The sequence below is a fragment of the Gymnodraco acuticeps genome, unplaced genomic scaffold, assembly GCF_902827175.1.
Source record: "Gymnodraco acuticeps unplaced genomic scaffold, fGymAcu1.1, whole genome shotgun sequence".
Classification (NCBI taxonomy): Eukaryota; Metazoa; Chordata; class Actinopteri; order Perciformes; family Bathydraconidae; genus Gymnodraco; species Gymnodraco acuticeps.
Window position 1 is genome coordinate 62,699 of NW_022991123.1, and position 12,554 is coordinate 75,252.

At 41.9% G+C, this 12,554-nt stretch overlaps 1 protein-coding gene across 2 annotated transcripts in view; it reads left to right on the top strand.

Annotated features, from left to right (window-relative positions):
• The window catches only part of LOC117560251 (E3 ubiquitin-protein ligase DTX4-like), a 40,219-nt gene that overhangs the window by 8,656 nt on the left and 19,009 nt on the right, over positions 1-12,554 (top strand). For both annotated transcript variants that reach the window (XM_034237105.1, XM_034237106.1), the window contains exons 3-4: positions 9,988-10,202; positions 10,971-11,836. In XM_034237105.1, coding sequence (XP_034092996.1) covers positions 9,988-10,202; positions 10,971-11,836 — 1,081 coding nt within the window. The remainder of the gene's footprint in view (positions 1-9,987; positions 10,203-10,970; positions 11,837-12,554) is intronic.

Sequence of the window (12,554 nt, forward strand, 5' to 3'; positions counted from 1 at the left end):
CAATAACATACCATTTCCAATATGAAAAAACACTGACACCCTCAAATATGAAGTGCTTTATAAATGAAACCCATTATTATTATGAAATATGTGTTTACATAGATGGTGACCAAACCGTTTGAGACCCACTGAGAACTTAGACTAAGTTAACTATCTAAACACTCAGAGTCCTTTACCTCACCTGAGCTGAGGTTATCCCGAGCTTGAATGACACACAGAGACCAATCAAGGGCTTTGATTTATGATCTGTATGACAGTGGCCATGTCGGCAGGCCACATCATGTAAACAGCCAGTCACCCTGTGTGAGGCAGGCCACTTAACAGGCCAGGCCATCGGGAAACCCCCCGGTCCTCCCGATGGCCAGTCCGGGCCTGGGTACAGGAGGCGTAGAGCGAGGGATCATTGTCCACAAGTTAATCGATCGCAGATGGCGTCGTGGTCACGGACGGAAAAAAAAAAAAACCTAAATGGGTCGCGAAATATACTTGGGCGGCCGTTAATATACCTGGGCGGCCCGCCCAAGTATAGTCTATGTGTGGGAAACCCTGGGTGCTGCATAGATGTCAATTTGTATTCTAATAATTAAATAAAATATATATGTGTCTTACAGATTGTCCTGAATAATCTAACCGTGATCATTTTAATCATATTATTTTGTTTAAATAAGGAGAAAATGATCAATCCCTCCAATATCTAAAGAAATTGTTCAGCCCTAGAATATGCACTGGTTTTTAAAATACATGCATCATATTTAGTTTAATATTTAGCACTAAACCAATGTATTACTTCTGGACCAAAAGATAAGCAACAATGACCACTGTGAAACCGTTTTTTGACTGGCTGTTTTATATTTCTTAGTCAATGTTTTATGTCACTGGAGTCCCTTTATTTGATCAAAAACACACTGGTGGGATAAGCAGAGGCTGGGAGGACAATTGTCGTCGAGTGTGAGTAAAGGTTGATGATACATGATTGTGATTACAGCCTCATTCAATCAATTATTACATAGGTGTGTACAATCCCCTGTGTGAATTGCAGCCATACATATGGTCGTGTGATGAGGAAGAGGAAGTGCTGTATCATCTTGGATGCAACATTTCCCCACAGAGTCACTGCTGTTGAATTCTTGATAAGTGTGAGGAGCACAAAGTGTGTGTGTGTGTGTGTGTGTGTGTGTGTGTGTGTGTGTGTGTGTGTGTGTGTGCGCGTGCAGGGAGGGGTCAGTGGTAGTGAGACGAGAACAATGAGGACCAGATGGCCAGTCTCTCTCCACCTGCCTTCGTTCTCTTTGTCCTCCCTCTCCTAGATTTCACTCATTTTCATTTCTCTCACTGGTGCTTTTAAATATTCACAAATATTTCACGTGTTTACCTTTGCTTGTATCTCTCCACCATTACAACAATGTGTTCAGTCCATTCAACTCAAGTTTGTATGGTCTTGGTTTAAATGACATTTCAAGCTATATTCTTTTCGTAGATCGTGTATGGACCATTGGTTCATATTTGAAACGCACAGTCTGAGCCGTGCATAACTGCACTTGATTCCAGCTGTGAGTGACATGTGAACACAGCAGCATTGGTTGATCCAGCGCTGACAGAAGAGGTGTGGTACTGTGAGAGAGCAGCAATGTTAAAACTTTGCTGCATTTCTGTGCACATGGATATAATCCTGCAAATTATTTGTGTGTAACAAACACTCCCACAGCTGTAAGAGCCAATAACATCTGCTTGTATCTGTTTGGGCAGGTACCTAAACTTGACCAGTAAATCTGTTTCTGATTTATTTGCTGATATTTGGCACACCCAAGCATATGTGCATTTACATAATATGATTAAACAGACACACACCCAGTCTCCTGTGCTGAAATGAGGCCTAGTTTAGGATCTAAGGAGGGTCTTTAGGTCATATTCTGAATTCATGCCCACGTTTCAAACTATCTGTCTGTCCGGCCTTCTTTTCCCTATGTGAGAGAAACATCTGACCCAATTGTTGTTCTCAATCATATACATTCATATGCACCTTTTATGAATCTTCCCCTTTCAAACTTTCAAGTACTTTATCTTTTAGGATATATGTATGTCGAAACATTTGTTAATTTCTAGCAAGCAACCATGCGTTAGAGGCGAGTTTAACCCTTCTATGAGTTTGTCATATTAGCAGGCACAGACTAATGAACAGTGGCGGCTGGTGGAAAATATTTTTGGTGGGGCTGTTGATATAGTGAGCAAACCATTTTTTTTTGGGAGAAATGACCCCTTAAATTAGGACTTCTGGTGATGTAATGGCGCGTTTCCAGTGCAGCGTGGAGCTCGCTTTAATGCTGCGTTCAGACCGGACGCGATGCGAATATTCGCTTCGCTCTAAACGCTCCTATCGCATCGCTCTAGTCGCTCGAGTTTCACCGCGGCTGCCAGCTGTGTTTACTCGCATCATTCAAACAAGACGCGCTGGCTCGGGAGCTACAACCACAACAAAATGAACATATTTTACCGTGATTTAATTGTAATACACGTTTCTAAATGATGCCGACGTAACAACATACTGATACCGGTTAGTAAAAACCATGAATTAATGCTTTGACAAGTCTGCAGACAGACGGCAGGCGAAAAACCTTTTAGAATGCTTGTTTTCTGAATGGAGCTTGGCTAAGCTAACGTTATATATGCTCCGACCGTCCACACTCACAACAACGGCCTATACAGACATAAATAAACCAGCGACTGTATTCTCCACGACACAGACAGTCTGTGGTTTGTACTTGTTTAACTTTTGTCTAGTTTCTGAACAGATCGTATCTGTCCCCGGCTGTTTGAAGAGCAAGCATGGGAACAAAAGATAGCATTTACCTGTTTGCATCCAGCTAGCCTCGTTGATACGTTTTGTCTTTTTCACGAGCTTGCTGTGATATATACAAATCGGGTTGGTCCGGTCCAAGGTCTTTAAGTATCAATTTATCTCCCAAACTTCTCCTTTGGAAAGGATTGGAGAGTAGCTCTTGCACGGAACTGGGTGCGGACCGAGGTCCGCCGACTCCACCTGCACACTATTCTCATCCAACTACTGCGTCACCTTGGTCACTCACGAGTCTAAAAAACAACTCACGTCAACGCACGTAAGCAACGTGGGTGCCTACGTGAGCGCCCTCGTGACCAAAATATTTGACAGCGCTGATTGGCTGAAATTATGTTTCGGCGGCACAGTTTACTATTGAGACTTTTGCAACGTGCTGGTTGCTGCTGTTTGTCTCGGGGGCTCCTTGCACGGCGCCCGGTAATGATAGACTAATGCCACGGGCAAGGCCAGGCAGGAAACATGTGACTTATCAGTAACTTTAGACATCGTAACACAACTTTAAACGAGATTTTATTGTAGATTATACATTTTAGTGATACCAATTGTATGATATTTACCTTGTTCATTAAAAATAAAAATATAAAATATATATATTTTTTAAATATTTTTGTTTTTAATTTAATATTTTTTTTAATATTTTTTTTTGTATGTGGGAAGAGGTGGGGCGGCGCCCCCTAGCGCCCCTATGGGCCGGCCGCCACTGCTAATGAAGACATATTGGACGTCAACTTTCAACAGTTGCTAGCTGGCGAAGTTAGCTTATATGTTGGCTAGCATCTTGGATAGCAAAACAAGCCTGCTCCCGTCCGAAACAAATGTATCCTTGAGTAATCAGCATACAGTTAATCCAAAAATACAATTTCTTGTTAAATTACAACCCATACTAATATCTCGGAGCAAAACTCTTAATGGGAGCTCATAATTTAGCTTTGTAAGCATGCAAACTCAAATGAATGCAACTTTGCGCTGGATAACAGTTAGTGTTGACATAATATAATGTCAGAGAAGTAACATACGTCATTCACGATAGTGTCCTGGACAGTAAGAATGGGAAAAAAGTTAGATCCCTTAATGTCTCTTACTTGCATTATGCATTTGTATTAGCATAATGCAGAGGTTCAAATAGCATGTGGTTAGAATGGACTTGTGACACTGGAAATGGCACAATAAAAATGCGAAATCACAAAGCAGACTTAATCGAAGTAAGTAGCTTTGATTATGAATAATAATAAAACAATTTAATCCTTTATTTTCTCTGTTGTCCAAGTTTAATTTATTTTACTTTCCATTTCTAGTGATGAGGTCTTTGCATACTAGCACCCTGTTTAAACCATTAAAAACATGTACTTTATTTACGTCTGGGCCATGCTCTCAGCTATGTGTGGAGCTGCCTCCTCTGCCCATGTCAGAAACACAGACAGCAGCGCAGCTTGTTCTCGGTCTGCTGTTTGTCTCGCTGTGAATGGACTGGAGAGAGAAATAACATTTCACATGCTAATCAGCAGGTCAAGTGCTCCTCGCTGCGCTGGATTCATACAACACAGAACCACACAGGAGGCGGGTGTCATAGACTTCCGCAAAAAATATTTGTCTCGCATACGTCTTGGTGCCACATATCTGTCTTACTGTAACATAGACATCTTCTTTTTACGGATTCGAGTAGCTATGAACTATACCAGAATATTCATACAACAAACAATACAGTGGGGTTCATCTCAGTTTGATTCACTCTCTGTCTTACTGTCCACATCAGACAATCACAGCCCCCCCCCATTCATTCAACCCGTTCCTTTTGATGTCAGTGTGCTGATGCCACTCTGCCAATATCCCCTCTTTGTGCTAGTCTCTCGCTCACTCTCAAACACACTCTCTCTCCTTGTCCTGGCATTGACTGAATAGACTGTTACCCCTGGAGACTTAGGTAGTGTCTGGTTGGTTGGTTTAGGTTTGGAAGGGTAGAAGGAGGGTTTAGGGACCCTCCTTCCACCCTTCTGCCCCACTTGGAGACAAACACTGTTGTCCCCTGGTTATTTATTTGTATACTTTTTTTATATGTGCTTTGATTTGTTAGTAATATTGGACTGATGGTAAAAACAGTATGTATGAATGTGAGATAAAAAGGGAAAAGTAGACAGAATGCTTCTTAGAACTCCTTGCCCTGCAGGGATCAGTATGACAAGGCTGCCTTCCCCCATCACTTTGTGATATTATCTTGGCGGATATGTTTACTCACTCATCAAAGCATTTTATTAAAATGCATCTAGTTAGAAAAGCCACATTATGGCTCTATGCATCGTTTTGTGTCTTTTTATACTTTGTTTCTAAAAGGCTGATCTCTATGTCATCACATTGGTATTGGAATGTATGTATGAAGTTGTATACTTGTTCCAACATAAGAGTGGATCTGATATTGGGTTGTGGAATAGTGCGTTGGGGTTGGGAACAGGGTTCAAACAGGTTCAAACCCCACTGCAGTCAGCATGTCGTTGTGTCCCTGGGCAAGACACTTCACCCCAAATTGCTCCTGTGGGGGTTGTCCACAGTACTGAGTATGTAAATCGCTTTGGATAACAAGTAACATGTAATGTAATATTGACCTCTTTTTGGGAGAAATATCACCTAGTTAATTGTAGTTTAAGTTAATATTAGGGCCGGGACTTTAACGCGTTAATTAAGATTAATTAATTACACAAAAATTAACGCGTTAAAAAAATTAACGCATTTTAATCGCACTTATTTTTGCACCGCGGAACGTTTCTCACTGGATGAGTTTCAGGCGTACCGATTATACTGGAGCACCAACTAACGTTCATGACTTCAGACAACAACAAACCACAGTGAACAACAGTGGGAAATGTTGTTTTAAAAAACGGACGGATGGAAGCGTCGATAAGAGCACGGTTGTGTGCAAATTATGCAAAAAGGAATTCGCATATCACCGCAGCACATCAAGCCTCAAGTATCACCTCAATGCAAAAACATATAGCAGCTAGCGTGGAAGCTAGCGTGGACGTTCGCCTCTTTTATCGCGTTCACACCAAAAAGAGCCGGTACTAAAATTAGTTCATGAGAACCTTTTTACCCCCACGAAAGTCCCTGCTAGAGAGCTGCTAGAGAGCAGGGACTTTCGTACGGCTCTCTTGTGAGAAAATAGCTATATTTCTGATTGGCTGGGCGGATTGCAAACCACGCCCCGTAAAACTCCCAAAAAGTTTTGTGAAGCCGCCATTTTATTATCCTCGCATTAGCATTATTAGCATTAGCCCAGCGCAGAAACGCAGAGAGACTAACTTATGGCAACACAAAATAAAACATGGGAGCGGTGGAGATGAGGAGGTGTCGGCGTTCTGGCGATTTACTCGGAAGGCTGCTGGGACTCCCAGCAGCTTCTACTGAAGCCAGTCCCCAACTCCGGGGACTTCCGGCCGGGGACTTTGGGCGGCAGTATACGCCGTGAAGTGGTTTGCGGCCTGCCAGTAAACCCAAAGCAGAAGAAGAAGAAGTGACGTCAGCGGCTTCATTTGCCTAATCCTCCCCCAGGTTCAAAGAGTTCTCATGAACTCAATTCTCATGAACCTTTGTGGGAAAAGTACTGCGGTGTGAATGCGCCTAATGGTATACTAAAATCCATGTGAAAAAAAATTGCTTCTCACTGTTCTTAGGTAAAATATGTATATGCGATTAAAAATGCGATTAATTTCGATTAATTAATTACAAAGCCTCTAATTAATTAGATTAATTTTTTTAATCGAGTCCCGGCCCTAGTTAATATACAGTGGTTCCCCTAGGATGGAGTCATAGCAGCGGTGCTAAGGCACAGCATAATGTGAGCGTGTGAAATGTGTTAGTGTGTGCGCGTGCGAAGTGCGCCCCGCCAATTTGTTACCAAGTGTCTGCCATGGGCGTAGGAAGCATCCCGAATGTGGAGGGGACATTTTTAACGGCGGCTGTGGGGATCCCCCACCACGGGAAAAAAAATAGATTTACTGTATTCTGGTGCATTTTAGGTGGTTTGATGGCTATACTAGCATGAGGAAAATGATGGATACATTTTGTAATTTCATCCAGTAGTAAAGAAAGGAAACATATTTGATTATTAATTCAGAGCCGTCTTTGAATTAATAAAAAGCAGTTTAAATGCCGATTTTTTGTACATTTATATACAACAATAAATATTTGTGAGTGCATTGAGAGATATTGTTGTGGAGAGTCATTTATATATAAATCGCAAAATACATTTGTGAATCCTTCTGTGAGCATTTATTAATATTGAGACTGATCTGACTCCATACAGATGTTAAGTTCACCTAGGAATGGTATCATTGACTTGTTCAAATAAATGTTGCTCTTCTGTCTATATTGGTCACATGATGCCCCTTGACTGAAATGCTTCCTGTTCAATATCCCCACTGATTTCCTTAACATTCTGGGATGAGAGTCCACATCACAATTTAAACTGTCATTTCCCTTTCATCACTCACCTCAGCAATGGACCTCTCTCCACTGTCCCTGTGTTCTGCATCTGACTCACTCTCAAGCGCCTAGATGTCAAGGGAGGTGGTGAAGTGATCATTATTTATTGAGCCGTATACTCTTTCACATTGAATCATAACAAGTCATACTGAATGTAAATACAACTGACTCTAAAGTAAGTCCCAGTCTGTGACATTGGACATTTTGAAGACTCAAAGTCTCAAGCAGTAGGTAGAATATTAGCTAGTCTATGTAATGTGCACAGAAAATAAATAGTTAACTGAATACTGGGATGGAAATTGCCGATAAGCACTCAGTAAAACATAAACAACACACACAAAAAGCTTCTGAATGATAAGAAGTATAATTAAAACATAATGCACATTACCATTTTGAGAGAGAGTACCGAAGTTAAAGAACTCAGAAAATAATCTCTTATCGAACTGAGGCTCCAGTAAAACACACTGACTGCGTCTACATGGACATCATGGTGTTTACATGAGCACAGAGAGATCGGGTTATTCATGTTCCCTGTTTACATGATAAATACTAGTAACCTGGCATTTCGATGCCTTTTCTCATCTAAACTATTCAGTATTTGTATCTCTCTATCATGACATAAAGACGAAACTCCTCTCCAGAAGTGAGACGCCGCCATCACTGTTAACTGATTAACTGCTACCAGCTGATGACTTACTTTCCTCTTCTTCGAAAACAATGTTCTTATGTCCATGTTGTCTGGGGGAGAAAACATATCAAACCAAGAGATCGTCAGCTTTGATTTTCGCTGTATTAACAATGTCCTGAACATTTGGTGTGTGTGCCTTACCTGTTCTACCGGCATCGCTTCATACAACAGATCTGAGATGTCCAACTATGGCAACACTCCTTGAACATGCGCGCGCTATGTGAGAATCTGCCTTGGTACAAAGTAGCCGTGAAAACATGGTACGGAGTTTCATTGATTTGGGCATTCTCTCAATAAGCAAGTGGAATGGATTTGATAGTGAAGCACTGACACAGCGCTCTACAAAGTGCGGCGAGTGGATAGACAGATTCACGGACTTTCCACATGGTAAAAGTGGGGGGGGTCTAAACTAATCATTTGAAAAAGTGGGGGGGACTTGTCCCACCCTCATATAATGGCTGCGACGCCCATGGTGTCTGCCAGCACAAGAAAGTGTACCAGGGCCAGTTCTAGCCAATTTGCTGCCCTAGGCGAGATTTTATATATAAAGAATAAATGAAAAATCTCTACAAAAGACAAATACACTACAAAAACAGAAACGTATTGACATCGTCAAAATGGCTTCAAATGTTTTCAGTATTGTATGAACATGTTTGAATTGGGGGGTGGACGTCACATCCTCTAGGGGGGTCCGGGGGGGTATTATTTTTTAACATAAAGTAAAATGCTTCAATCTAGTGCACTTTGAGCACACAATTACTAGAGACCTGATCTAGGGGGTACAACTCTAAACACTCATATGAAAAAGATCGGTTTATATTTTAATAATCAAATAAGTATGTGAACATAACCAATAACCTACCATAGCCAATAACAAATACATGTAACTTATTTTATTTTTGTTGTTCATTTATATCTTATTTTACCTTAACATTTATTTATTTATGCATATTTTTGTATCTCTCCAACTTTAAACGCTATTTTTGGTTTACTGTCCTATAGTATACATTGGAATGATTTCAAACCTGTTTTTATTTATCCTAATAATTATAAAGGAGTGCCTTGGAAATATGTGTTTACATAATTTGTTTACATATTTGTTTGAGACCTACTGAGATAACTTAGGCTAAACACTCAGAGTCCTTTACCTCACTGAGCCTCTCAGTCTGACAGGAAAGCTCTCCTCCACCCTGGTTGTAGAAACATCTACTTCTTATATCCGTTAGAGCAGCTAGCACCAGATAGAATCATTAGATTCAAATTTCTCAAGTGGCCTAATGATTCACTTAACAATTGAATAGAAAATGATATGTACATTTTGACATTCTTTGAAAGACAAATACAACAGCACCCTCAGACATTTTATCTAGATCCCAAATGTTCAATTTGTTGATTTACTGTAACATTTTAGGTCAATTTTTAAGTATGACATAGAACCTTGAAATTAACAATAAAACGACATGTAACCCATTGGGTGATTGTACAGGCATGTATTACAGACATATATCCACAAATTGTCAGTGTGCATGTTGTTTCTCTGAACTTCAGGTCACTACTGCATGTGATGTCATTCAAATGTCCAAAGGCTTGTACAGGAAGTAGCTCTTAACCCATGTGATGTCCTCGAGTTCATGTCCTAAATACAGACCAAGGCAGGACTATTTTGGGCCCATATTTTCGCACTTCATCCCATGGTTTTCCTGGGAGTTTATGATAAATCATTTTTTTCTATTTTAATTTGATATTACTGTATACTATTACCATATACAATTGTTTCGTGTGTCATTTTTTATTTTGCGAAGATCCTACCTAGCTTTTGTCAATTAAAGGTTTTACTACATCCCTATTTTACTAGCTTTGCTCCTAAATCAGTTTACCTAAGTCTCTTGGTTACTTTTGAAAAAGCTGAAAGAAACGGGATGACTTTAATAACTAATGTAATATTTTTTTTATTGATATCTTTCTTTATCAGGAACCATCCGTCCGGTGCGGAGGAGCTTTTATGACCCAGCCTCGGCCCCAGGTCAGGGCTGGCAGTGGGAGTGGGAGAACGATGCAGGTTCGTGGACGGCCTACGACATGGAGGTGGCCATCGCCATCGAGAACGCCCACAGCCGGCAGCAGCCCTGTTTCGACCTGACTCCACTTGGCTTCTGCTACGTCATTGATTTTCAGAACATGACGCAGGTGTGTTTAAGTTCATAACAAGGACATTAATGACAAAATCAACTTCTTCCATACAAGTCATTCCTTGCCTTTAGGATATTTAGCTACAGGCTGCAGGACCCTCATACAGTTAGGGATAATGTGCAGCGAGCAAGACCAGGATCCAGACGCTAAGCGCAGAACTCTTGCCCTCAAGCAACGTAACTTCAAATGAGGATCACTGATCAACATTTTCTGTAACCGTCCAAATCTGTGCACAGTATCTTTTCCAATAACCAGTCTTTAAACAATTCCAGAGGCTTACTGTGTTCATGTTACTTCCTGTCTGTCTTCTGTTCTGTTGATTTCTCCATCTTTCAGCGCTCTGTGTCTTTACCATTTTGGGCTGTTTCCTTGTTCTTCTTCTATTTTTCCTGTCTTTACAAAGCATTATTTAACATTAAAGCATGGAAACATGTCTCAGTAGAGGCATAAAATACAAAAATGAACCTGAAAATGTGCACTGTGGATTTGACAGTTCAGCCATCATAAATCCAAAGTGTTGTGCTCTCCAAAAATATAAAAGCACATTGGCCACGTTCAGGTTACTTGTTTCTGTGGATTAATTTGAATTCACATGGTCCATTGATCAGACCATCCTTAGCAACAGTCTGCTATTGAAAAAGAGCAGACTATTAAATGTCCAAATTGACCAATCAGAATGAACTATTCAACTAAGGTGTGTAATAATGATAGTTAGTTCAAATTAGAAATGTCATGAAACAAATGTTTTGTTCTGTTTTCCTGCAGGTAAACCGACAGAGCCAGAGGTGTCGGAGACTTCAGAGACGAGCAGACATAGCCTACCCTCTGGTGTCTGGTCCTGTCCCAATACCTAAAGGGGGAGGAGGAGGAGCCCTGCTGGGTGTTGGGGTGTCGGGGGCCAGCACAGGGACTGGAAGCTCTATCTATCCCAATGGTGGCCTACCAGTTCCTGGACTGGGCCAGCCTTGTTCCTGCCAGCAATGCATGCTGGTCCTAAGTGTGAAGACCAATACAGGAGGGCCAGGGATACAGACTCTAGGTAGACGCTCACTAACCATGCAACGGGCCAGGAACCTACCACCCATCTCCTCAAAACCCCTGAGTCCATCTAAATCTGCCACCCTAGGGCGAGGACAGCAGCTGAACTCCAACGGCAACTCCAACTACTACCAGACGCTGCCGCACGGCCTCGCCATCTCCAGAAACATCTCCTCGCCAAGAAGGAACGCCCAGCTCTTCGCTCAGTCCCTGGCCGCCCTCACCGCCGGAACCTCCACCCTGGTGGTCAGCTCGTCTTCCAACAGGCCGCCCCCCCCCTCCCTCCCGCCCCCTCAGCCTCCATCCTCCAAACCCAACGTGGCCCCTCCGTCCATTCCGCCCAAGCACTCCTCATCTTCAGCCAACGAACCAGTGCCAACCGCCACATTAGTTACCCCCGCCAACAGTGTGACCACGCCACCTTCTCCTGTGCCATCACCGTCGCCGATGCCTATGAAGCCGCAGCACCCACTGTCGGCGGCGGCAACAATGTGCCATGCCCCGTTGCCACAGAGATCTAGCTTAGCGGGGCTGAGTAGACCAGCGTTGCAGAGGATAGCCATGGCCCAGTCCAGAGCGCTCATAGCTTCAGGGTGAGTAAATCAAACACACCCATAACAAGAATACTGACTAGAGTCTTTTCAACTTACAGTATATACATGGTCTAAGCATGTGGGGTATGAAGTTCCACAATTAACATCAGAAGGAGCTACAGGATCAGAATAGAGGTTTAATATTCAGAGTCAGCAACAGTTCAAATGGAGACCAACATTTCATGGCACTTTTTTCGTTGGAACAAGATGCAAACTGGTTTAACGGAATGTTGTTGTTATTGTTATTAATACAGTCTGTTCAGACATGCATAAGAAATGCATGTTCCAACACGCAAAAAATGCTCTCGCATTGCGGTACAGGCAGTGCTAGATATGCACGCACATACCCACACGCACACACACACAACTCTTATTTCGGATGTGTTCAGCTCTTTTTTGAATAAATGTTTGGTGAGTTGAACAAAATGTACCAAACAAATGTGAAAGTAATGATTAATTGCACTGGAAGGTGACGGATAGTGTAACAGTTGAGAATAATTTGATCAGAATCAGAATACCTTTATTAGTCCCACGGAGGGGAAATGTGCGTAAAGGAATTTGACTAGGTGTCGTGGTGCATACAGGAATCAGAAGAACACAGTTGCAGATTAAATGGTGAATGAGCTAAGATTTGACAAACTGTCAGCCTCGTGCATCTTTTACAATGATTGTCCAGCCCCCTTCTCCCTTAACTGTGTCTCTTCTAAATCATAATTCC